Consider the following 27,013-nt stretch of genomic DNA (forward strand, 5'->3'; position numbering starts at 1 on the left):
TATCTAAATATATATATATATATATATCTACATATATATATATATATATATATATATCTACATATATATATATATATATATATATATATCTACATATATATATATATATATATATATATATATATATATCTACATATATATATATATATATATATATATATATCTACATATATATATATATATATATATATATATATCTACATATATATATATATATATATATATATATATCTACATATATATATATATATATATATATATATATCTACATATATATATATATATATATATATATATATCTACATATATATATATATATATATATATATATATCTACATATATATATATATATATATATATATATATCTACATATATATATATATATATATATATATATATCTACATATATATATATATATATATATATATATATCTACATATATATATATATATATATATAATATATATATATATATATATATATATATATATATATATATATATATATATATATATATCTACATATATATATATATACCCTAAGTTCTTGTCTATAAGCCGGACTCATGTATTAGCCGGAGACCAAAAATCATACGAATTTTTAAAATAAAATCGTATCATAGATAAGCCGGACTCATGGATAAGCCGAACGTACTATAACCTATAACTAATAGAAGGGAGGGAGGTCAGTGGTCTCACTCGCGCCCATTTAATTTCTTTAAGGGGGGAGAGAGAGTGTGAGATATTGCACTCGCGCCCATTTAATTTCTTTAAGGGGGAGAGAGTGTGAGATATTGCCGTCTCTCTCACTCCCCGCATGGCGCGGTTGGAGCGGCCGGAGCGTGTTCTTTCTGCTCTGGGCGTCGCCGAGTCAACACGAGCGCGTAGCGGTCATTTAAATTGTGATTTTATATGTAAGCATATTTAAATATATATCGCGGATTTCTGCGGACAATGGGTCTTTTAATTTCTGGTACATGCTTCCTCAGTTGGTTTGCCCAGTTGATTTCATACAAGGGACGCTTTTGGCAGATGGCTGAGAAGCTACCCGGCTTACTGTTCTCTCTCTCTTGCGCTGACTATCTGTGATCCTGACGTATGGGGATTGAGCAGGGGGGCTGTTTGCACACCTAGACGATACGGACGCTCGTCTAAAAATGCTGAAAGATTATCTTCACGTTGCTATCTTTTGTAAAGCTGATTCCTGAAAAGACATGCTGCACAGTGCTTCGCATACTTAAAAGCTCGAAGGGCACGTATTGATTTTTGACTGAAAAACAAACTCTCCCTCTCCCTCTCTTTGTCTGCTCCTGACGGAGGGGGGTGTGAGCTGCCGCCTTCAACAGCTTTGTGCCGCGGTGCTTCGCATACTTAAAAGCCAAACAGACATATTGATTTGTTTGCTTCACTGCTTTGAAGAGGAAGATATGTTTGCATTCTTTTAATTGTGAGACGGAACTGTCATCTCTGTCTTGTCATGGAGCACAGTTTAAACTTTTGAAAAAGAGACAAATGTTTGTTTGCAGTGTTTGAATAACGTTCCTGTCTCTCTACAACCTCCTGTGTTTTCTGCGCAAATCTGTGACCCAAGCATGACAATATAAAAATAACCATATAAACATATGGTTTCTACTTCGCGGATATTCTTATTTCGCGGGTGGTTCTGGAACGCAACCCCCGCGATGGATGTATAAGCCGGACTTATGTATAAGCCGATATTCTATTTTTTCATTTTCACAACTTTTTTCCTTAGATAAGCCGCGGCTTATTGACAAGAACTTAGGGTATATATATATCTACATATATATATATATATATCTACATATCTACATATATATATATATATATATATATATATATATCTACATATATATATATATATATATATATATATATATCTACATATATATATATATATATATATCTACATATCTACATATATATATATATATATATATATATATATATATATCTACATATATATATATATATATATATATATATATATATATCTACATATATATATATATATATATATATATATATATATCTACATATATATATATATATATATATATATATATATCTACATATATATATATATATATATATATATATATATCTACATATATATATATATATATATATATATATATATATATCTACATATATATATATATATATATATATATCTACATATATATATATATATATATATATATATATATATATATATATCTACATATATATATATATATATATATATATATATATATATATATATATATATCTACATATATATATATATATATATATCTACATATATATATATATATATATATATATATATATATCTCTACATATATATATATATATATATATATATATATCTACATATATATATATATATATATATATATATCTACATATATATATATATATATATATATCTACATATATATATATATATATATATATATATATATATATATATATATCTACATATATATATATATATATATATATATATATATATATACAGTGCTGTGAAAAACTATTTGCCCCCTTCCTGATTTCTTATTCTTTTGCATGTTTGTCACACAAAATGTTTCTGATCATCAAACACATTTAACCATTAGTCAAATATAACACAAGTAAACACAAAATGCAGTTTGTAAATGGTGGTTTTTATTATTTAGGGAGAAAAAAAAATCCAAACCTACATGGCCCTGTGTGAAAAAGTAATTGCCCCCTGAACCTAATAACTGGTTGGGCCACCCTTAGCAGCAATAACTGCAATCAAGCGTTTGCGATAACTTGCAATGAGTCTTTTACAGCGCTCTGGAGGAATTTTGGCCCACTCATCTTTGCAGAATTGTTGTAATTCAGCTTTATTTGAGGGTTTTCTAGCATGAACCGCCTTTTTAAGGTCATGCCATAGCATCTCAATTGGATTCAGGTCAGGACTTTGACTAGGCCACTCCAAAGTCTTCATTTTGTTTTTCTTCAGCCATTCAGAGGTGGATTTGCTGGTGTGTTTTGGGTCATTGTCCTGTTGCAGCACCCAAGATCGTTTCATCTTGAGTTGACGAACAGATGGCCGGACATTCTCCTTCAGGATTTTTTGGTAGACAGTAGAATTCATGGTTCCATCTATCACAGCAAGCCTTCCAGGTCCTGAAGCAGCAAAACAACCCCAGACCATCACACTACCACCACCATATTTTACTGTTGGTATGATGTTCTTTTTCTGAAATGCTGTGTTCCTTTTACACCAGATGTAACGGGACATTTGCCTTCCAAAAAGTTCAACTTTTGACTCATCAGTCCACAAGGTATTTTCCCAAAAGTCTTGGCAATCATTGAGATGTTTCTTAGCAAAACTGAGACGAGCCCTAATGTTCTTTTTGCTTAACAGTGGTTTGCGTCTTGGAAATCTGCCATGCAGGCCGTTTTTGCCCAGTCTCTTTCTTATGGTGGAGTCATGAACACTGACCTTAATTGAGGCAAGTGAGACCTGCAGTTCTTTAGACGTTGTCCTGGGGTCTTTTGTGACCTCTCGGATGAGTCGTCTCTGCGCTCTTGGGGTAATTTTGGTCGGCCGGCCACTCCTGGGAAGGTTCACCACTGTTCCATGTTTTTGCCATTTGTGGATAATGGCTCTCACTGTGGTTCGCTGCACTCCCAAAGCTTTAGAAATGGCTTTATAACCTTTACCAGACTGATAGATCTCAATTACTTCTGTTCTCATTTGTTCCTGAATTTCTTTGGATCTTGGCATGATGTCTAGCTTTTGAGGTGCTTTTGGTCTACTTCTCTGTGTCAGGCAGCTCCTATTTAAGTGATTTCTTGATTGAAACAGGTGTGGCAGTAATCAGGCCTGGGGGTGGCTACAAAAATTGAACTCAGGTGTGATACACCACAGTTAGGTTATTTTTTAACAAGGGGGCAACTACTTTTTCACACAGGGCCATGTAGGTTTGGATTTTTTTTCTCCCTAAATAATAAAAACCATCATTTAAAAACTGCATTTTGTGTTTACTTGTGTTATATTTGACTAATGGTTAAATGTGTTTGATGATCAGAAACATTTTGTGTGACAAACATGCAAAAGAATAAGAAATCAGGAAGGGGGCAAATAGTTTTTCACACCACTGTATATATATATATATATATAGCTGATTACCCAGTGGATTCGCTCACTGAGTGCGAGAAAAAAATAAAATGTAGTATATATAAAATAAGTTTGTTAATTGCCAAATTTTTTTTTTCACAAATAAAGAGCACTTACAATAACATAGAAATCAATATAAACAACATTAACATCATTATCATATGAGAATATGAAGTAATATATAAGAAGCACATTGCATATAAATATAAATTATTAAACAGTAAAATCTTCTTCTAGAATACTCTACCGTGGCTATTCGTTTGTCTGTCCAGGATTTTAAATCACCTGTAGCTCGCAAACCGTTTCACCTATTGACTTGAAATTTGGTACACGTATACTACGTCACGTCTACTATTCGCTTTCGGGGTGATGATTTTATTACTCTTTTTATCTTTATTTTATTTTATTGTAGAATCAACTTACAGCTGTGTGCACCAGTGCGGCCGTGGCAGATGCGTACGGCTGCCGTTTTCATTCCCTACCACCTTTGCTAATCATTCTTGAGGCAGATTGAAGACTTAAGTGCCAGCTTAACTGAAAAATTAAAGAAAACATACTAAGTTATCGCAACACAAAAACCTAACTTAATCAGTTTTAACGGGAAAAGATGCCGACGAAAGAAGAGAAGCAGCGGGACGCTAGGGTGAAGAGCTGCTCATTAAGCAGCAAGTGCATCAACCTCTGAGCAAACGAATGGTAAACGTACAGAGAAAGAGGATAAATAACATGAATGCTCATGTCAAGTGTATTCACTCCACGTTATCGTGCAGTGCGCTGTTACTGGTATTTTGATAAAAGAATTTGAACAACATATAAGAAGCGTATAAATTATTAAACAGTAAAACATTAACATTTAAGAAGTAAAGATACATTGAGTACTATTGCAGTGCTTTCAGGTATAGTACATTTTTTGTTTGCCCATTAAATGCATAAATGTATACATTTTTTGGTGTACCTACCCGAGAACACGCGACATGACCCGGCAGTTAAAAGTTTCTCGCTGCAGCAATTTTAACTCTGTTACAAAGTCATCCAAAGTCTCGTTTATACCTCGTGTCTTCTCATTAAACTTGTATCTCGCGAATATGGTATTGCAAACGGCAGCGGGAGCGTTTCTATAAACTCAATTTAAACTTACGGTTTACACCGTGCTTTGAAGATGCATAGTACGCGACACGTGTTTCGCCGCAATTGTAGGATCATCAGGCGTACACACTCACTGCACTCCCTTACGGGAATCGAACCTCGGACGTCAGCGCTAGAGGCGAGGCCCCTAACGTTGTGCCACGGCCTGTGGTTCGTTCATTTGACAGCATGTAGATCGGGGTAATTACATTACAGGCATTCGTAGTCTTATTCACAATCTGATTGTATGGGTGGTTACCTACCAGGTAACGCTTGTGGTTGGTCAGCAAGTCGGCTAACTTCTGCCACGGTGCCCTCTTTCAGTTGCGAGAAGCAGATCATAGAATGGTTGAAATAGTTTAATATATATAGCAAAATCCCCGCGCTTCGCAGGGGCGAATATGGTATTGCAAACGGCAGCGGGAGTGTTTCTATAAACTTAATTTAAAGTTACAGTTTATACCGTGCTTCGTTTCATATTCTTTTCCTACCTTATCAATTGTGTAATGTGTTTTTTGAACAGGTTTGATTCATCAAAGTGATCACTCCTGCTGCGTTCAGTCACTTCACGTGAACCACTCTCTTGTGTGATGTTGCGATGTCCATGGGTTTATTTAATGTTAGCTAAGACCCAGCAGTTAAAAGTTTCTCGCTACAGCAACTTTAACTCTGTTATAAAGTGATCCAAACTCTCGTTTATACCTCGTGTCTTCTCATTAAACTTGTATCTCACGAATATGGCATTGCAAACAGCAGCGGGAGCGTTTGTATAAAGGTAATTTAAACTTACGGTTTACACCGTGCCCGGCAGTTAAGTTTCTCGCTACAGCAATTTTAACTCTGTTACAAAGTGATCCAAACTCTCTTTTATACCTCGTGTCTTCTCATTAAACTTGTATCTCGCGAATATGGCATTGCAAACGGCAGCGGGAGCGTTTCTATAGAGTTAATTTAAGGTTACGGTTTACACCGTGCTTTTTTATACCTCGTGTCTTCTCATTAAACTTGTATCTCGCGAATATGGTATTGCAAACGGCAGCGGGAGCGTTTCTATAAACTTAATTTAAACTTACGGTTTACACCGTGCTTTTTTATACCTCGTGTCTTATGAAGATGCTTGTATGCGTCACTCACTCGCTGCTTATTGTTTCGCTGCCTTGTCAATTGTGTAATGAATGTTTTCTTCAGCGCTCTTTGGGGCTCCTCCTTCATTTCTACATACTGAGTTCACAGTCAATTCACGTGATTACGTGGGAGGCGTGATGACGCGACCCGCAACTCCGTCTCCTATGGCCATCTTGCTGCCTTCCATTACAGTATATGGACAAAAAAGAGGTTCCAGTTATGACCATTACGTGTAGAATTTTGAAATGAAACCTGCCTAACTTTTGTAAGTAAGCTGTAAGGAATGAGCCTGCCAAATTTCAGCCTTCTACCTACACGGGAAGTTGGAGAATTAGTGATGAGTGAGTGAGTGAGTGAGTGAGTGAGTGAGTGAGTGAGTGAGTCAGTCAGTCAGTCAGTCAGTCAGTCAGTCAGTCAGTCAGTCAGTCAGTCAGTGAGGGCTTTGCCTTTTATTAGTATAGATTAATTCACTTTTTGTTTTGGTGTGTTCTTAACCTCATTTAAAAGTAAATAAATTCTGTCACAGTTGTTTATTGTTTGGTCTGGTTGCCAAGCAGTTGCTAGGCAAAGTCATGTCAAAGTGTGTAATGCATGGGTATAAAGGTCAGTGTCGTGCTCTTCCTGTTTGTCCAAATTTATGGATACCAAAAAAAAAAGACTTGTGTTTTCATTTGAGATTCAACCTAATTTGTGACAAAGAATTCTTCTGTTAACATATTATAATTTTTGTCTTACTTTTTGGCTCAGGTTACATAAATTATTTTGGTTTTCAACTCCTCTGCTGTGTTCTTTGATTTACGATATTGGTTTCATGCCCTGACCTTATTTATTAGGATATCGCTTTCCCAGAATTGACCTTTGCCAATTAATAAACCCTGAGCCATTTCCTGATTTCATTTTTATTTAAATACTTCATCCACCCAGTGGAGATAGTACATAATTAAATTCATAAATTTATTTATAAAGATACTTTGTGTGGCCTCAGAGTGTTTAATGATGAACCTGGATGTGCAGGCTTGATCAGTTCAGTCGGTTTCCTCATTAACACTCTGTGGGTTGTTAATGAAAGAACCTTTGCCCACAAGTATAAAGAAAGAGTGAGGAGGATAGAGATATGAGCAAAAAGAAAATACAGACAGAAAAAGAAATCAAGGAAGAAAGTCCTGTGAGAACTGAGAGGAAAGAATCAATGGGAAGCCAGTGTGACTTGAAGGCGGTAAAGTGGTCAGTGAAGCCCTGTGAAGGAGTGGAGTGAGAGGTGCTTCGGGGGCAGAACAGATCACTCCTGATGAAGAACAAAGAGCAGAGAGCAGGAATAATTAAATATTCCAGGGGTCCTGTGCAAGGTGGGGGATGGCGGTAAGATAAGGGAGTCAGGCTCAGCACATCCCAGCAGACACCAGTGAACAAGTGGCTAAGATTCCTTTGGGAGCTGCTTTGGGAGATGGGTGAGTGACACAAGAAGAGACAGAGACAACAGCACTGCGAAGAGGAGATGAAGGCTGATTCCGATTCTAGTTTTACCCTAGGTTTTAACGGATTATTTATTGGTATTTATTGGATTTTACATTTCTCATGAACACTGTTTTTAAAAAGCATATATTAATTCGAAGCATTCTGGATTGCACTGCACTTTGTTCTTGACATGGACTATTATCTGCATTAAAAGCACTTAACAATTGTGCATCAACCTTTGTTGTTATGTCTTTATTGCATGAGCCAATCATGACTACTAACATCTGAGTTCATGGAGAGTAAGCCAGCTGCAGGCAACCTGGCCATCACAAACCTTTTACCATTGGTTATCACTCCATGTTTTCTGCTCTTTGACATTCCATAATCTCAACTGCTTGTTGCCTTTTGAAACATCTTCATATGTTCGAAGGGTGTGCTTTGGTGCCAGATACTCAGCATGCACCTCACTGGACTTCCTTCTGTTCTCTGAAGTAGTGACCTTTAAGGACTGCTTGTCAGACATATTTTCTATTTTTAAGCTTACAGTTTCTTCAAATTTCTTTATGATACTTTCAACACCATAGCTTGAAAATTGAGTTTGGTATGCTAATGCTTGCCAAGTATAGCTTTGTTGATGCAAAATTATGATTTTACATCTTTCAAAATGTGTCAGCTTGACTGTTTCCAAACCTGTCCTCAAGGCACCCCAGTATTTGTGGTTACTATCCAAAACATAAATTTATTTGTTATATTGCACCACCTGGTTCAGCTATGCATTACCTCATTAATTTCAATCAGGTGTGCTGTTGGCAGAACTTAACAAATTCTTGGACAGGTTGGCCTTTTTTGAGCAGGCACTGGGAAATAAACCTGTGTTCTCTAGCCATCTTACAAGGTATCAATGTGTTTTGGAAAAAAATAATTAATTATTGTTTTAGTGTGTTGTATTACTGTTTTTCTGTATTTATTAGATAGCTAGATAGCTAGATACTTTATTAATCCCCAAGCGGAAATTCACATACTCCAGCAGCAGCATACTGATAAAAGCAATATTAATTAAAGAGTGATTAAAATGCAGTGCAAGTTAAAAAAATGCAAGGTGGAGAGTGCAAGGCAAGTATAACAGACAATAACTTTGTATAATGTTAACATTTACCCCCCCGGGTGGAATTGAAGAGTCGTATAGTGTGGGGGAGGAACGATCTCCTCAGTCTGTCAGTGGAGCAGGACAGAGACAGCAGTCTGTCGCTGAAGCTGCTCCTCTGTCTGGAGATGATACTGTTTAGTGGATGCAGTGGACTCTCCATGATTGACAGGAGCCTGCTCAGTGCCCATCGCTCTGCCACAGATGTCAAACTGTCCAGCTCCGTGCCTACAATAGAGCCTGCCTTCCTCACCAGGCGTGAGGCGTCTCTCTTCTTTATGCTGCCTCCCCAGCACACCACCGCATAGAAGAGGGTGCTCGCCACAACCGTCTGATCGAACATCTGCAGCATCTTATTGCAGATGTTGAAGGTTAGATGTTATTCTAATGTTATATAGGATTTATTCATGAAAATAAACACTACCAAGATAAGTAGCTAAAAATATAATTTTCTTGGGCGTTGTAAGACTTTTTTACAGTACTGTACTTTTTCACATTTAAAGAGCTTTTGAATGATGTTTTCTGGGCAATATCACAATTCTGATCACCTAAAAAAGAGCAATATTTTTCGGAATAAATCTCCTGTCCATAAAAATGACAAAATATTAGCTGCTGTAAGTGGCCCAGTTAGATACAAAGTGCATACTATGTGCATTTCAATCTCTGACTGAGTACATATGTTCCTCCAATCTCAACCTATCCTAATTACCACTTACATTTTTCATTGTATTTGTTATATTCCATATTGTTTTTTAAAACAGTTTTACCACATTAAATATGCTTTTTGTCATTTTGAACAATTTAATGAATTCAATGCAGAGCCAGAGCAGACTCCAAAGAGATTTATTTGTTCACATCTCCTTCCAGACTCCAGAGCAGTCTTGCTGTAAACAAATACAAGCAGGGTGAAGAGTGTTATTTCCAGAGCTGAACTCCCCATAGAATAGGCAATCCAGCAACAATGTAGCTATTTAGAGGGGGCAGGTCCTTACGCTCTGGGGTTATGTTTGCAATATTAGACTTGTGCAATCTATAGGGCTTTTTGGAAAAGGTTAAAGCTAATGTCTGAGCAGCCAGAGAGGGTTAAGAGGAATTGCAGCCATTAAAGCATGCTGAGAAAGGCTCTGCCATGTGTTGAATCTTTAATAAGAGAAAAGGAAAGAGAAACCAACAGAGAGTTCCTGCTACCTCTAGTGAGACCATCTCATATTACCAAATGAGTTCCAATGCAGTTTCAGGAGGACACAATTCAAGCTTTGTACTGCACAATATCAAAAAGGGTCAAAGCTGAAAAATAAAAAATTGACCGCTTCCTTGCTTTCAAATGTGTGGTCTCACTTCCAACCAAACATATGTTTGCTCATAATTAATCAAGCTGCCAATTCTCAGATAAGGTTTTGGAGGACTCTGCCTTCGTGCACATTAAGTCAAGTAATAATTAAGCACTTGATGTATTATGTTACACCGCTGATGCCCTCCCCCACTTTTAAACTCCAGTCAGGAAGATCCCAGGTCAGATTGTAACATAATATCAAGAAACAGAGACAGCAGAGAAGGCTTTGTGGAAAGATCATAATGTCATGAATATTATGCTCCTCCTCTGTTAAAATGAACTGGCACTCAGCACAATCGTTGCAAGGGCTTTCAGACCACTGTTCAGATTTTTTTAGGGTATGTAACAGAAACATTTTATCTCACAGCAGGATTTATACTACTGTACTTTTAATTCTGATCCTATAACCACTATGCTGTAGCTGTGCCTCCCTCATTGAACTGCAACACAATATTTATCTCATAATTTAGGAGCACTTTACCTTTACGACTTGCTTAAAATTTAATTTAAATGATAATTAACTTGAAGTGACTTTATCTGCACAACATTTTTAAGGCTACATCAGCTATTTAGACTCCCTTCTCCCTATTTTCTTATGCAATACCAACACTTGGAGATGTTATAGTCATTTTTAAACATAATAATGTAATTGCAATCTTTTTTCATGATTCCAAGTTCAGGCATTTTTAAGCTCAGCTTCATATTCAGAACAATGAAATTGTAATTCCGATACACTAATTGTCTTAAATAGTATGTCAACTTTTAACCTTGGCATAATTGGACAACATTTAAAGTAATGCTCATTGCAATTAATGTGTAGCATGAAACATGTGAATGTCAACAATATTAAGGATTCTGCATCACCTAACCGCACATCATCATCTTAACATTTGTGAGCAGTACTTACTAGATGTAACCATAATGTAACACTCAAATTATAGTTATTGTTTAAACTTGTTCCTGCATCTATATACCCTACTGTATATATAATACAAAACTGACTGACTCACTCACTCACTCACCAACAAAAACACTCTCTCCTGTGTAGTTTAAAAAGCTTACATTTGTCTGGGAGTAGGTATCTACTAGGAAAGAACATTTTCAACATATCGATATTTAGGAGTAACCACCCACAAAAGAAAACCTAAATATCAAAATCTCAAAATTGCTTCACTGATTTGATTGAAATTTGGTAAAAGTATAGAAAAAACTAAATTAGTTTCCTTTTGTTTGTCAATGTTTTATTAATATTATGCTAACATAAATGCTTTACACTTAACTTAGAGGTGTCTTTATGCAAGCAAAGGATGGAGTAAAAGCTACTGATTGGGCCAAACAGTACCACTAACCAATAAGGTGGACAAACAAGTAAAGAAGGGCCGATGCCTTAGACAGGAAAAAAGAGATGAGATCACATATGGATTGTACAATATGGTGTGAAATGGAAGGACAAGGAAGATGCAAACCTCAATGATTAGAAAGTGCTGTAAAAATCTTGAGTGCTGGTACTAGGCGCTGCGGCTGTGAGCGTAATTGTTACTTCAGTCAAAAGCTGCTGTGGCTGTGAGTGTAGTCGTTACTTCAGTCAAAACAAAAAGGGAGGAAGAGAGAAGTAGAGGTGGAAGTGGTGTTCTTCGAACAAGATAAACTGGGACCGACTTAGTGGCATTGGCAGAGAGGAGGGGATTCAAAGCCTAAAGCCCCTTATCAATTGCATCCTAGCTCTGATATTTTTCTTGATCAGGAATATTATCAGTAGTGATAAGCCCCTGATCTTTCTGATCATCATATACAATATTGCCCCTGATCATTCTTACACCATTATATGAACACGGGCGGAAGTCCAAAGGGACCACCACCGCTCTTTGAATTAATATACATGCATGTCCACATGCAACAATCACTGAGGAGGCTAAAAACTCTGTGACCTGCAAATCCTAGAAACACCCCTGGAACAACAGTTTAAACTTAACAGGTCCTCCCATGAGCTATTCAATGGTAATATTCACGTGTATGGAGTTTGAAAGGGGAACCCCACCCTGACCTCCAAAATAATATACATTTACGTTCACAGCTGCTTACTTTGATCTTGGATTCTCCACTGAAACCCCCAAAATATTTTACATATACTGCACATTTGCTTCTGTGGACTTTAAAGGGAGACCACAAATGTAACTGACAAAAAACACAAAAATAAATACTTGAGTGAACAATTTACACAAATTTTGCAGTGACCTTCAACAAAAGCCAAATTACTAGGAAAACCACACATTGATCTAATGCAGGAATGTTTTACTCATGCACAATTGTATATAGCATGTTCAACAGTAAGCAGCTCCAGTGACCTAAAAATATTATTATTATTTATTACATGACCGATGCCTTATCCAAGGAAACAAACATTTGAGAGACAATTGGATACATTTCTTTTGTTTAACCAGTTGGGGTCGCACAGTGTCACTAGCAGTTCTAGGTCTAAAGCCTTAACTACTACACCACGCTGCCTGCCAATAATATTAGTCTTTAGTTTAAAAAAAAAAAAAAACTGCAAATATTATACAGACTAGCAGTCAGTTAGTTATATAGTTCTTTCCGCTACACCCGTCTGGCTGATAACACTATAACTGAAGCCCATTGTCTGACGAAATTTCTTGAGTGTAGCTGGATAACACAGCTAGAAGTAATATAAACTTATTATATTATTATAATTGTGATTCCCAAAATAAGATGGTGGGGTATGTTTGCAATGGTACACTGGAGCAATCTACAGGGCTTAACCACAACATAACTTCCCAAAACAATTACTAATTAATGTATTAACTTCTTACTAATTAATGAAAACCATTCACTGTGGTCCTCCAGGATATGAACTGATACCCCTATTCAATATAATGTCAAGCTTACCTAAAATCTACCACTATAATAATAATTTTATAAACAAATTTTAAGTTTTAAAGTCCATTGTGCACATTATATACAAGATGTAGTAGTGATGGTTTTCATGTTTCCAGGTATCATTTCATCTTGTTTCCATGTTCATTACTGTACAACTGTATTTCCCACACTGAAATCTTACCCTACCAATACTTAACTTTAATGTAAGCTGACAATAATTAGCCTTGATACTCTGCTTAATAACTATCATAACACAATTAAATAAAGCTCAAAGCCTGGTATCAGGTGAATGGAATCCCATTATCTAACTTCCACATGGAACCCAATTATTTAAAGTCCTATTGTCCATTGTGAAAAAAACATACAGAATGTCAAAGTTAAGCCTTTTTACAGCCCTGATCTTAGGTGTAACAAAGGCACTATATAGGCGCCTGACCCGACACAGATGGACACAAAGGCACGTATTAAACACAAAGACTTTTATTTTTCTTCACCCGTAGGCGCACGTCTTCCCCATGACCCACAGGCAATACACAGTCCATAAAGCACTATTCCACAACACAACAATCCTTTCTCCTCTCCTACCACTCCTCCTCAAGCGTAGTCCTCCTCCTCCTGACCCTGGCTCCTTGAGTGGTGGTAGCTGGCCCTTTTTATAGCCCACCCAGAAGCGTTCCAGGTGCTTGACCACCTGGTCCTAATTGCACTTCCGGGTGGGGCAGAAGATTCGTCCAGCCAGGCTGTTGAAATCAGACAGCCCCCCCTAGCGGTCACCCCGGGCCCCAACCAGGCTGTGTAGGACTCCATCTCCCATGGAGCCCTGCGGCAGGTTGGGGAATCACTGTCGGCCAGGGAGGCTGCCACCAAGCGGCCCAGGGGAGGTACTGATCTGCCCATGGCTGCTCCTCCGGAACATAAGCAGCAGGGGGGTTCCGGCCGGGCATGGGATCCGGCTGTTCGCCACATAGGTATCATTTAAATCTGCACTCATGAAGAAGCTCAATAAATATATATAGATACAAAACATCCAACTTGACAATCACAGAGGCATTATGCAGATGTATTGCCATTGGTATAAGAGAGCCAATAAAAAGGTAGTGTTTCCTGACATACTGCTGCTGATTTGCTGACTGAAAGTACTCTCTTAGTGTGACAGAGAGAGGATGTGCAGCATAGTTCATAAAGGCATTCACTTTTGTTTTAATTCTCTACTTTGCTACTACCTCCAGGGGGTTCAGAGTGTGTCCCATAACTAACCCTGCATTCTTAATTAGTTTGTTGATTTGGTGGGCTTCTGTTGAAGTGACATCACCAGCCCAGCAGACCACAGCATAGAAAATCCCACTAGTAATCAGATGTGAAGGATGTCACAAGCCACATTAAAGGAACGCAGTCTCCTTAGAAAAAAAGAGTCTGATCTGGCCTTTCTAATATAGTTTTTCTGTGTTACAAGACTAGTCCAGCCTGTCTTTGGTGTGGACCTCGAAGTACATGCAGTAGTGCACCACCTCTACATCTACTCCATGAAAAGTGATCAGACATAGAGGTTCTTTAGTAAAGCAAGAGTCAATAACCAGTTCTTTGTTTCTTGCTGCGGAAGGAACTGTCTGCAACTTAACATCAGCAAAACCAAAGTTCAGATCTGTAGTCATTAGGTGACACCTGCCTTCTCTAGAACAGGAACAATACAGAATGTTTTTCATAGCAGAGGCACTTGTCACAGCCTTAATAACAGACTGAACATGTGACACAGGATACCACAATGTTGGTCAGCACATGTCTTAAGAACTCGAGGACTGACTCCATCTGGTTCCATGGCTTTTCCTGCATTTAGCTTCCCAAGTTGTCTCCTCACTTGGTCATTAGTTATGGACAGTCTTTTCCTGGGCGGCATGGTGGCGCAGTGGTAGCGCTGCTGCCTCTTAGTAAGGAGACCTGGGTTCGCTTCCTGGGTCCTCCCTGCGTGGAGTTTGCATGTTCTCCCCGTGTCTCCGTGGGTTTCCTCCCACAGTCCAAAGACATGCAGGTTAGGTGCATTGGCGATCCTAAATCGTCCCTGGTGTGTGGGTGTGTGTGTGTGTGTGTGTGTGCGTGTGTGTGTGTGTGTGTGCCCTGCGGTGGGCTGGCACCCTGCCCAGGATTTGTTCCTGCCTTGCACCCTGTGCTGGCTGGGATTGGCTCCAGAAGACCCCCGTGACCCTGTAGTTAGGATATAGCGGGTTGGAAAATGACTGACTGACTGCCTTTTCCTCATGTAAATTTCCTCTATGACAAAACTATACAAAAGTCTTACATAATTTATCTGTTTTTATTTACAAACTCTTTTGACATGATTCTGATTTTAGAGACTGTTAAACTTTGATGTTATTCATTTTAAGGAAATGTTGCATGTTTTCCTTATGGAATCAGTTTATCAAAATATAACATCTTATTAATAATTAACCATCATATTTATGTTCAATATACTGTAGATCCTATAAACAGCCCATAATGTTCCAAGATCTAAAATTCTGTTGCAATATAACAATGCAAACCTTTAAGAGCCAACTACTAAAACTATGTGCTACATATAACAGATAAAATAAACACAGATACAGTAGATACAGTATAATAGCAAAACTTTTAAGTTATTCACTTCAGAATTTGCTGAACTTGCACACTTATTTCCCATACCGTATGTAAGTAAATTTAACTTGACATCAGTTAACCTTAAAGTTCAACTTACTGCTTAGTCTATTTAATGCTTTACAGACACAACTAAACTGGATTATAATGGTGATCGTGTATGGCTCAAATTGTATTTCCTCTGCAATACTTCCTCTGTATAACAAAACTATTTACAAGTATTACAATATGTTACAAAATGTCATACCAATGTTTTTCTGCTACTTGCTGCCCTGGTTGCATTAAATAAAATTACATATTGAATATTTTATTATGCTCAGTTAATTCTGTAACATATAGGATGTGTAAGAAGCTTGAGTGTGACTCTATTACAAAAAGTGCAAGGAATAACGGCCCACTGGATCAGTTTTTCCTTACCCTTGGACAATGTTTGGGAAGGGATGACAATTCCTTGCCATTGCACATGTACCATCATTTTATTTTTTTTTTCTTGGCATCAAATATTTTTGAGGGTAGATATGCAGATATTCTCATTTGATGTAGACAGCTAGTTAGATGAAGACTGCATATTTTATGTTTCCTTTATTATAGGTTGGTTTTATGTAGTGAAGTGTATCTCATCATCCTTGGCTGAACTTCAGGTTTTTGTATTTCTACTATTTGTCCATCTGCAAAGGCCATATCATTTTTAATATAAACTAATTTGTATTGCACTTACTCTGCCATACAATCTTTACTGATTTCATTAAAGTTTCCTTGAACATGGGAAAACAATAACTCAATATGTCTTTCGCAACATATGGCTTCACTCTAGGTAAATACAATGAAGATGACCTTAATAGGTCACAATACATACTGAAGTGCAGGATGTATGCTTTGTAATGTTATTTGAGAATATAATTTCTTATATCAGCAACCAAAACAGGTGTCAATTTACCAACCCTCCAACTATCAATTACCAATTAATAGTTCAATTACAAAGGCAACCAGTCGAATGCCCATTTTAACAAGTGCAGTGCATTTACAATTCATGCATAGTATGCTGCTGCAATTACTTATCAGAACTGAGTTATAAGAACATGCCACTGATGTTAGTTTTGGACATAGAACAATTATATAATCACAAAGACAAGAAGAAGAACTATGATGCATACAAAACCTGTTTGGCTATTCTGACTTTAAAAACTCAGCAGCATACATTTAACTTGCAGTGGTTACTAGTAGTAGACAAAAAATGTACTTCAAATAAAACTCACCCAATCACGATGCAAGAGACAGCTGTCCCAAAAAAAGCAAAGGTTAGAACTGATCCCAAATTGCGGAAAAAATGTTTCTGCAAAGACAATAACACCACTGCATCAATTTGAGGCAAAAACTCACATATACAGGAAACTGGAGAAGAGGCAGTTTTAAATGGGACAGGAGTGTCTATAAATGACTTGGACACATTCATGTAATTTCTTGAAAATATGAATGAGAAAATGGATGCATAAATCTACAATTATTACTAAATGCATAAGCTTAACATAAATTGACATTATTTTAGTAGGATAAAATATAGTACATTTATTCAATATTAAATATTTAGATCCTGCTATTATTTTACTGAAAATGAGACAGAAACCTTTTACTTCAGTTACATACTGCTCAAAAAATTAAGAGAACACATAAATCACATATTGTATCTCAATGAATGAAATATTCAAGTGAAAAATCTTTACTGAATAATACTGTGTAATTTATTGACACCAAAATGATGTAACAACAGTCAATGAAAACCAAAATCACCAATCCATTAAGGACTGGATTCAATATCACACTGAAAATCAAAGTCAAAAATTAAAATTACAGGCTGATCCAACTTGTGTGAATTTCATCATGGCACTTCATAATGTGCCTGAGTATTTTGTATGGCCACCACATGCTTATATGCACTCCTAACAATGTCTGGGCATGCTCCTGATGTTATAGTGGATGGTATCCTAGGGGATCTTCTCCCAGACCTGGATCAGGGCATCAGTGAGCTCCTGGACAGTCTGTGTCGCTACTTGGCAGAGGCGGATGCACTGATACACAACGTACCAAAGGTTCTTAATTTGATTCAGGTCTGGGGAATGTGTGGGACAATCATTGCATCAATGCCTTCATCATCCAGGAACTGTCTACACACTCTGGCCACATGAGGCCAGGCATTTTCCTGCACTAAGAGCCCACTGCACCAGCGTAAGGTCTGACAATGGCTCTGAGGATTTCATTCTGGTACCTAATAGCAGTCACAGTACCATTGCCTAGGACATGGAGGTCTGTGCAACCCTCCAAGGTATGCCTCCCCAGACCATCACTGACCCACTGCCAAATGTCTGGCCTTCATACCACCCTCATAGTCGGTTTTGAACAGTTTGGTCAGAAACAACATGTAACAGTATCCAGCTGGAGGGCATCGCACGAAGTAGCAGATACTAGTCCTCCAGCTGAGTTCATGCCCCTCTACAGCCCTGTCCAGCTCTCCTCATGTATCGGCCCATCTCCTGGTATCTCTGCAATGCTCCTGAGACTGTGATGGGAGACACAGCAAACCTTCTTCTGACGGCATGTATGGATGTGCCATCCTGGAGGAGCTGGACTACCTATGAACTGAATTGGCTGCAGGATAAAACTTTATGCTACAAGTAGTGACAAGGACACTAGCAAAATGCAAAACTAGTTAAGTATCAGTCAGAAGATATAAGGAGAGAGCAATTGTCTGTAGCCACCACCTGCAAAACCATTCCCTTTTTGAGGGTTGTCTTGCTGTTGCCTCTCCAGTGCATCTGTTGTGACTTCAATTTGCACCAAAGCAGGTGAAGTTGATTCACAATCGCTTATGCTTCCTAACTGGACAGATTGAAATCCCTGAAGCTTAATTCACTTGGGGTTAGACTGTGATTATTAAGTGTTTCCTTAATTTTTTTGAACAGTGTATGTTAGACTCACCTCAATTTATGTATACATGCAAGTGCTGATATAGAATATACAGTATATGCATCTTGTTGGGGATGCCAAAGTGGGTGCCAGCGTGATGGAAGCAGGCAGTGAACATGGACCAGGAATGTTCTTCATTGTATTAGGTTGTGGTATCCAGACAGATAGATGAATGGTGGGGTGAGTGGATCTTCAATTCAAAAGTGTACATTCTCTTGAACATACTTCACTTTCATCCACTACTCTGGTTTTACTAAATTGTTTGTTTAACAATATTTTAGCCAAAAAATATGATTTGGACATTACAAACACATACAATACAGTTGGTATATCACTTGTGGATTATGCACTGATATTTTTTCTATGGATATAGTACTGTTTTTTTTTTATGGTCCTGTATCACACGCTTGTGCATAGGAGACAACTGAAAGGTTCTGGTGATGGCAATTACTCACCAAACCAGGGGTTGGCACTGTAATGTAGTGTTTTCTCTCTTCCTCGCTCTGCAGAATGGAAGGCCAACAGCCACTCCACCGTTGACATTCCTTCTGTTGCCCGCCTTCCTGGACCCACCCGATCCTGCTAAGTGACTATATAACCAGAAGAACGGTCCATCTTATTCTCAGTTCTGTTCTGTATTCACATCTGGAAAAACATCTCCACATATTATTGCGAGCTGCATTTTGTGCATTCTTTCAAATTCCACGGGGTCACCAAGGTGGTGTCCCAACTCTTTAACTTTGTTGTTTCTCCTTTTTTAACACCTTTGATGGCCTCCCTGGTCTCCTCTGAAGCACATCTACTCTCTATATATAGAATCCCAAGCCTAAAAGTGCAAAGATTTTGTGCAATGATTTAATGTGAGAGTGGCACGGTGGAGCAGTGGTAGCGCTGCTGCCTCGCAGCAAGGCGGCCAGGGTTCGCTTCCTGTGTCCTCTCTGCATGGAGTTTGCATGTTCTCCCCGTGTCTGTGTGGGTTTTCTCCGGGTGCTCTGGTTTCTTCCCACAGTCCAAAGACATGCAGGTTAGGTGGATTGGCGATTCTAAATTGGCCCTAGTGTGTGCTTGGTGTATGGGTGTGTGTGTGTGTCCTGTGGTGGGCTGGCAATCTGCTCAGGATTGGTTCCTGCCTTGCACCCTGTGTTGGCTGGGATTGGCTCAAGCAGACCCCCGTTACCCTGTGTTCAGATTCAGCGGGTTGGAAAATGGATGGATGGAAGAATGGATGGATGAATGGATAGATTTTATGTGATGTTTTAATGTCACGTTTTTTGTCACACTTTAAATCGGGCTTATTTTAAAACCTACATATATATGTTTGGTATCATTCTTTTCAGAATTTGTCAAACTTTAATGTGATGATGTTAGATTTTCAGATTCTTATTCTGTTTTTAAATTATAAACTAAAAAATATCAAGAATTCACATCCCGCAAGACAAGACTTACAGTAACCAAGAGTGCCAAGAGATTTAACCACGCCCGGGGCTGGAAATAAAAGACAAAGAGTAGGACAGCTGCTGTACAGGCTTTTAAATGTTCGAAATGCCGCACAAGATACAGATCATGCGGCACTATAGCAGCAGCAAGCCTGCAGCTGATCGAGCAAAAAGGAGGTAAAAAAAACTATTTGTTTCCCATTGTATCACCATTTAAGAGGGCGTTTCAGAGGGGCAACAGCGTCTCCTTGGGGTGTGTTCAGCCCCCCTCTTCACAACGCGAGCGGCAGACTGGCCGCAACTGGGGGTTGGGCGCTGTAGGCGCAAGGGGACTTGCCCCCCTAGTTGTATTATAAAGGTTTTTTTTATATTTGTTCACCATGAAAAAACAAAATTAAACATTTTTATCAGCCATTACTACAAACAATACGAGGTAAGTAACATAGAAATATAATTTTTAGGTGGAGTAATCCTTTATATTGTACATGCAATGTGTCCTGTCATTTGCTATTTTCAACTTTTTCTCAACTTCTTCTTCCTGCTACTATGAATTATGTGACTATGGTCAGGAATGTACTACAAAGTCATGAAACTTGCCAGCACTGAGCAATAAAAAAAAGTAAGTGACCTAGGAAGCACAGTATTGGTTCCTGGCTGTGCTACACAGTTTGTGTGTTTTTTTGAAAATGGATGAATAATTTTATATATTTATGTACTGTATGTATTTTTTATGAATTCATGCATACCTGGTAACAGCCTTGGAATGAAAATTTATTCTGTCTCAAATGTAGTTATACATTTATAAAATTAATTTATTATGTGCAAAGGGATACATGGCATTGATCCTTCCTTTTCTCCAAGCTGTCAATGTCAATGTCAATTTATTTATATAGCACATTTAAAACAACATAGTAATGCTGTGGCCAAAGTGCTTTACAATAATAGAATAAAAGAAAAACAAAATAATTAACATAAAACATAAATAGAAATAAAATATATGAACATAAAATAAAATGCATAGTAAATAGAAGTAATGTTATATACATAAAAAATAAAAGTAATGTTATATAATCACAAACAGGAAACCATCAGTATTACTGAAGGTCATGGAATGCAAGTGAATAGAAATGAGTCTTTAATCTCGTTTTGAACCGTTCAATTGTAGACGACTCCTTTATATGAGGAGGTAAAGAGTTCCACAGGCAAGGCGCAGCAGCTGCAAAAGCCCTGTCCCTCTTGGTTTTACACTTGGTACGAGGGACAACCAGAGACAGATGACCAGAAGATCTAAGCACTCTGGATGGCTGGTGTAAAACACATAGTTCAGATAAATAGGCAGGAAAAAGCCCAATCTGTGTCCGTGTGGGTTTACAAAATCTACCAATCATTTATATTTACTCCTTATACACACTGAGCACATAGATCTCAGTATCTGAAATCAAAGCACAGAAATGAAGGAAATAATCTTACCTTCCGCAAACTGTAACCTGCATGAAATATAATGGGAGGCAATAGCAGGTTGAAAAAGACTTCTGGGTCAAATGTCAGCTGTGGAAAGGAAAAGAAAAGTGCTTTGTTTAAAACCACTTCATACATAAACAAAAGTGAAAGCTGCTCTCCTGTGTGGCTGCATATGGTATTAGTTTGGAATGCATGATGAAATCAAATGAAACTCTGTGCTTTTACATTGTAATGGAATCAAATTCACATCATGGAAACATTTTTAAAACTCCTTTCTATCTTTATGTACAGCAACAATTCCATGTCTAGTTGAGGATTACAATATCAGACCTTCATCACCACACACTGTACTGGCATGAAAAGTAAAAATGTGTAATTATTGAAATATTAAAAAATACACACAAACACCAAACACTGCAATAATGACTTAAGATGAAAAACAAACAAAAATGTTTTAAAAAATTACATCCTCCGTATGGCATGCAACTAAAAAAGTGAGCCCAGAAGAATCAGCCCTTAAGAAAGGTGGCATGTCCAGGCAAATCGGAGTAATGCTCTATTCCCTGCCTGTAAATCACCCTGCAGTGGTCTTAATTCTTCATGTACTGACCCTCTGGTCTGACATGAACTAATCCTTGGCTGTGCCGAAAAGGCCGGTTTTTATCCTAGGTCAACCATCACCTTAACCAACTCTAATTTCTCTCTCTTTCTTCCTGATCTCACTTCTAGCCTAAACAATATCACTGCCGATTGCAGCGCACACACACCTAAGTGACGGACACACCGCAGTACCCTGCAACACGCCTGTCCCATATACAGTACCTGCAACCGATGTCTGTCATACACCAGTTAACTTAATATTCAGCACTGCAACTTCCAAACATCACAGTCACACCAGAAGAACACTGGGATGAAGCATGATGGGTACCAGGCAAGCATTTCCATCCAAGGGCCCTTCAAATGGAAATACTCACCACCCAGTCCACGCCAAGCCAGGCAATACACCACCTATCCACTTGTCCATCTGGGGAACAAACCAGCAAGTGAACAAGTACATTTTTTCTTTTATTATACAGATGGCATCTGCAAAGAATTAAATACAAACAGAGCAAAGTGCTTTTAAATTATCACATTGTGAGGTGTTTCCTCACAAACCACAAGATTCATTTTTTCTACTGGATTAAGAAATGGAATGGACTTTAATGCACTAAAAGTTGTGACAATAATAATCATTTTTCAGAGAAGTAAGCCCAATTCTACAGGTAACCAACACTGGAACAAGTAATCTAATAATGGAAAATTAACAGGAAGAAGAGACCTTAAATTTAAAAAAATTATTAGAATGAAATCCGGCACTTCTGTTTCTCTTTGGGGCCAGGAATCTCTACACTTACGACATCAGATTTCTCTTATTGTGTTTTGTAAGGAGTTATCAAATGGGCTGTAGGGTGACATAGTACGTTAACCTCATCACCTCAAAATGGATGGGTCCCCTACAAATTTTGGACTAAGGTGCCTTCCATGTACTTTATGTATATTCTCCCTGATGATTACTTCGCTTTCCTCTGATTGCCCAACAACGTGCTGTCATGTCAACTGATTCTACTACATTAGACAGTATAAGAGTAAGAGAAGGTATGTTTGTGTGGCAGTTTGCTAACACCCTGAGACAAATCTGATTCTTGCTTAGGACTAGTTGACCTCAGGGCCTGGTACACCCTTAGAACATTTAGTCATCTTATAATTTCAATTTGTGTGAAAGATCTAATTTAAGATTAACTATAGTTCAGCCATCAGGAAAATAACACAATACAGCTAATAAAAGGAAAACAGTACTGTTCCTTTAATTTATATAAGAACATTCCAAACCAACTATATTGATTGTTACGTAGTAGTCAATAGGTGCCTGTGTGTGGCACAGTGACAGATTCTCCTTGGGGGAAAAGCGTGAAAAAAAAAAAAAAGAGAGAACAGAGAAAGGTGTGGTTGTGCAAGCAGCGTTGGAAACGAAACAATTTGTTTTGGTTGCACAGAGAAACATTCTTCTGATTTGTACAAGCTAATTACAGCAGTGTGCCTAAAGGACCTATGTTAGCCTTTAATTAACCTCTATGCGTGTGGAATAAACAGAAAATTATTTTTATTAATACTGCTGTCATCCTTTGGCAAGCAAGCACAGCATGTGCAAGAGTGCATACAGTACATGAAAAAAATGCTGTAATCTAGTTAGATAAGAACACCTTTAAAATTGAGAAACTGAGTTCTGTCTTTATTTTTTACAACCTAGCACAAATATTGGAACAAATCACACTTTATTATTCAATCTCCAAAGAGAATTGTTCAGAGTCCAACCAAATCTTTGATCTCCATGGAAGTGCATTATAGCAGGATGTCAATGTGCCACCTTCCCTCAGCTTAGTACTCTCACCAGCTGCCTCAACTAACACTGAGGTAAGTGCTGCTGCAGCTAAGTGTCAAAATCACTCTCCATTAGGCTCGTCCACAATAAACACATATGCCACACAACCTCAGCAATATCTGGCAAATCCTGAGATTTTATTATCTTGAAGTACAGCACTGTAAGTGCCTGAAGGTTTTATTATCTTATAATATAGCGCATTTAAGCGCCTATAGTAAAGCATATCCAAAGATGCAAACACAGCTATCAAGTTAATATTTTCCCAGAAAAGCTTTAACAACATAAAAATATTTAAAGTGTTTTAAAGCTCTCTTAAAGGCCCTAGATTTTCTGGCAAACACAATATGCTCTATGAAACAGCTCTTCTGTACAGTCACTTTAAGCAAAAGCAGCATCAGGAAACCATGTTTACTTCAAGAAATAAGTGTCTCTTTATTTCTTTTGAATGTAAGCTGACATAGTCATCGAACCATGGTGACATTATGGTAACTGTGCAGCACAACAGTGTGAGGCATCCTCATGTAAAATCAAAGGCAATGAAAATTGTTATTTATAATTTATATTTGTTAACATCAACTGCAATGTATCTATCTTTATCACACCATGCATATTATAGTAGTATTGCCAAGGTGCCCATCTAAATGACTTAATAATTTGAAACATTAAACTTGAATATGCCACGTAACAATTTTTTGATAAAACTGATGTGATCATGATGATTGTGCTACACATTGTGTGCTGCATTAACACTGATCAGTAAACAAGGTCATTCAACTTTGTCTTATTATTCAAATAACCCTCACTAACTTTATGTACTGTATATTTGCTCTGATGCTTGTTTGCATTCAGTGTACCTGAAAAAATTTAAATTTTGTTAAGAGAGTGTACTTTGATAAATTATTTTAATAGCTCTGGCCCAGCCAGTTTCTTTCAGACCCAATCACAACAGCAACAATCACAATGCCAGCAGCTGGTACAAACCACATCTGCCCATGAAACTAAAATAAATAAGCAGAGAAAGTGGATGTGGAGAATTTTCAAATGGCGCTCACTATAAAACTAGCACAATGATAACATTTTCCTTAACTATTCACTCAATGCAAAAGACTAATAAAGTTTATTTGGTTCTGCATCTTGTGTCCACTTTAGGTATGTCAAAAGATTTCAAAACTTAAAACAAACTATGGCCCAGCCAGAGACACGCAGCTGACAGTTAACTAACTTTTGGCTATTATTAAAACGTTAAAAAATAAGAATTAACTGGTAAACTACAACTGAACGGAGATAAAAACATAAAAATGTTTATATGAGAACAGATTGTTTATCAGAACATAACTTATCAATCCCTTTACACAGAGACATTAGCACCAACTCATAAACATTGGGAGGACAAAAAAAGTCGGTCATTGTTTAACCCACTCAGTCCTGAAAAGGGTTGTGAGGGTGCCGGCACCTGTTTCAGCCAGCATAGGGCACAGGGCAGGAGCCAACCCTGGACAGTGCACCAATCGATCTCAGAGCGAACACACACACACACACACTCTCAACCACACACTAGTGCCAATTTAGTATCGCCAATCCACCTAACCTGTATGTCTTTGAATTGAGAGAGGAAAACCACACAGGCACAAGGAGAACTTGCAAACTCCACGCAGGGAGAACCGAGATGCAAACCCAGGTCTAGTTACTGTGAGGCACTTATTACCACAATGCATCACCATGCCACCATTTATAGACTACTTAAACAATAATACGGCAAAAATAAAAGTCGAACTGACATAAAACAGGAGACAGAGATGTAACAAAATTAAATTAAATGATCAACACAGTAACTGAAAGCAGCTCTACGCTTTGAATGCATTGCTAAAGACGATTTAATTCAAAGTACTGTATAAGCATCTCTCAAATGGGCTTACATTAAAACCTGGAAAATATATTCCTCCATTCTCCACCACCATCCATGGCATGACTGATTATAATCTTTACATTTACTTAAGGCAAAGTTATACTTTGATTTCATGAAATTTAGTGATTATTGCAGGCTTGTCAGTTTATTTCAGAGACCTAAATTTAACTTATGTTTATGGCACTGTATGGTAAGATTATGATTGTGTTATCAAAATCACTGTAAGCTACCAGTGGAGGCTGTCTTTCCCCTCTGTTCCTGATTATCTGTTTTAGTCTGATCTCATGGTTCTGACCCTTGCCTCTCTCAGACCAGGTCTCAGTTTTTGGTTATAATTTCCTGGAATTTCACAGCTCTGGTTTAATTCTCATGCACTTCAGCTTGTCCTTAACATTTGCAGAGTAGCTCCTCTCTCATGTCCACAAGTTTCTACATACAGATCTACCAATGATTCCACTCAAAAAATCTTGGAGCACTTGTCATTGTGAGAAGACAAATTCCCAGATGTCCTGCACTGCAAACAGTTTGAAATTAGCATTACAGCATTTAGCATATAGCTAGTATTCATGGTTGTGCATTGTGCTGCATTGATCTTATGATTTAAGTTTGATCAATATTTTAGATTTAAGACATATATCAGTATATAGTTGTATCGGATTTGAATTGCTTGCAAAAATAAGTTGAACAGTCAAACAAAATTGGAATTAAGTCACTTTTAACTGCAGTCTTAGTAGCCTGCAACAACATACAGTAGCAAATGCAACCAGTATGGATTTTTCAACTAATTTTTACCATCATGACTTTTCACTAGCATTGCCCTTATTGTCTCTATAATCCTTCCATGGATGGCACCTATGCATCTCTATGCAAAGATTTAAGGACCCCAAAATGTCATGATCTGCTACACTCCTTGGTAACTTACCATATGTATCTATGGCTATGTAAAGAAAAA

General features: G+C 37.5%; 1 protein-coding gene across 2 annotated transcripts in view; it reads right to left on the bottom strand.

Moving 5' to 3' along the window:
• The window catches only part of LOC114643509 (sodium/hydrogen exchanger 9), a 518,850-nt gene that overhangs the window by 466,365 nt on the left and 25,472 nt on the right, over positions 1-27,013 (bottom strand). For both annotated transcript variants that reach the window (XM_051922914.1, XM_051922913.1), the window contains exons 3-4: positions 21,746-21,823; positions 17,135-17,211 (exon numbers count right to left, since the gene is read on the bottom strand). In XM_051922914.1, coding sequence (XP_051778874.1) covers positions 17,135-17,211; positions 21,746-21,823 — 155 coding nt within the window. The remainder of the gene's footprint in view (positions 1-17,134; positions 17,212-21,745; positions 21,824-27,013) is intronic.

This window comes from Erpetoichthys calabaricus, chromosome 2, assembly GCF_900747795.2.
Source record: "Erpetoichthys calabaricus chromosome 2, fErpCal1.3, whole genome shotgun sequence".
Taxonomy (NCBI): domain Eukaryota; kingdom Metazoa; phylum Chordata; class Cladistia; order Polypteriformes; family Polypteridae; genus Erpetoichthys; species Erpetoichthys calabaricus.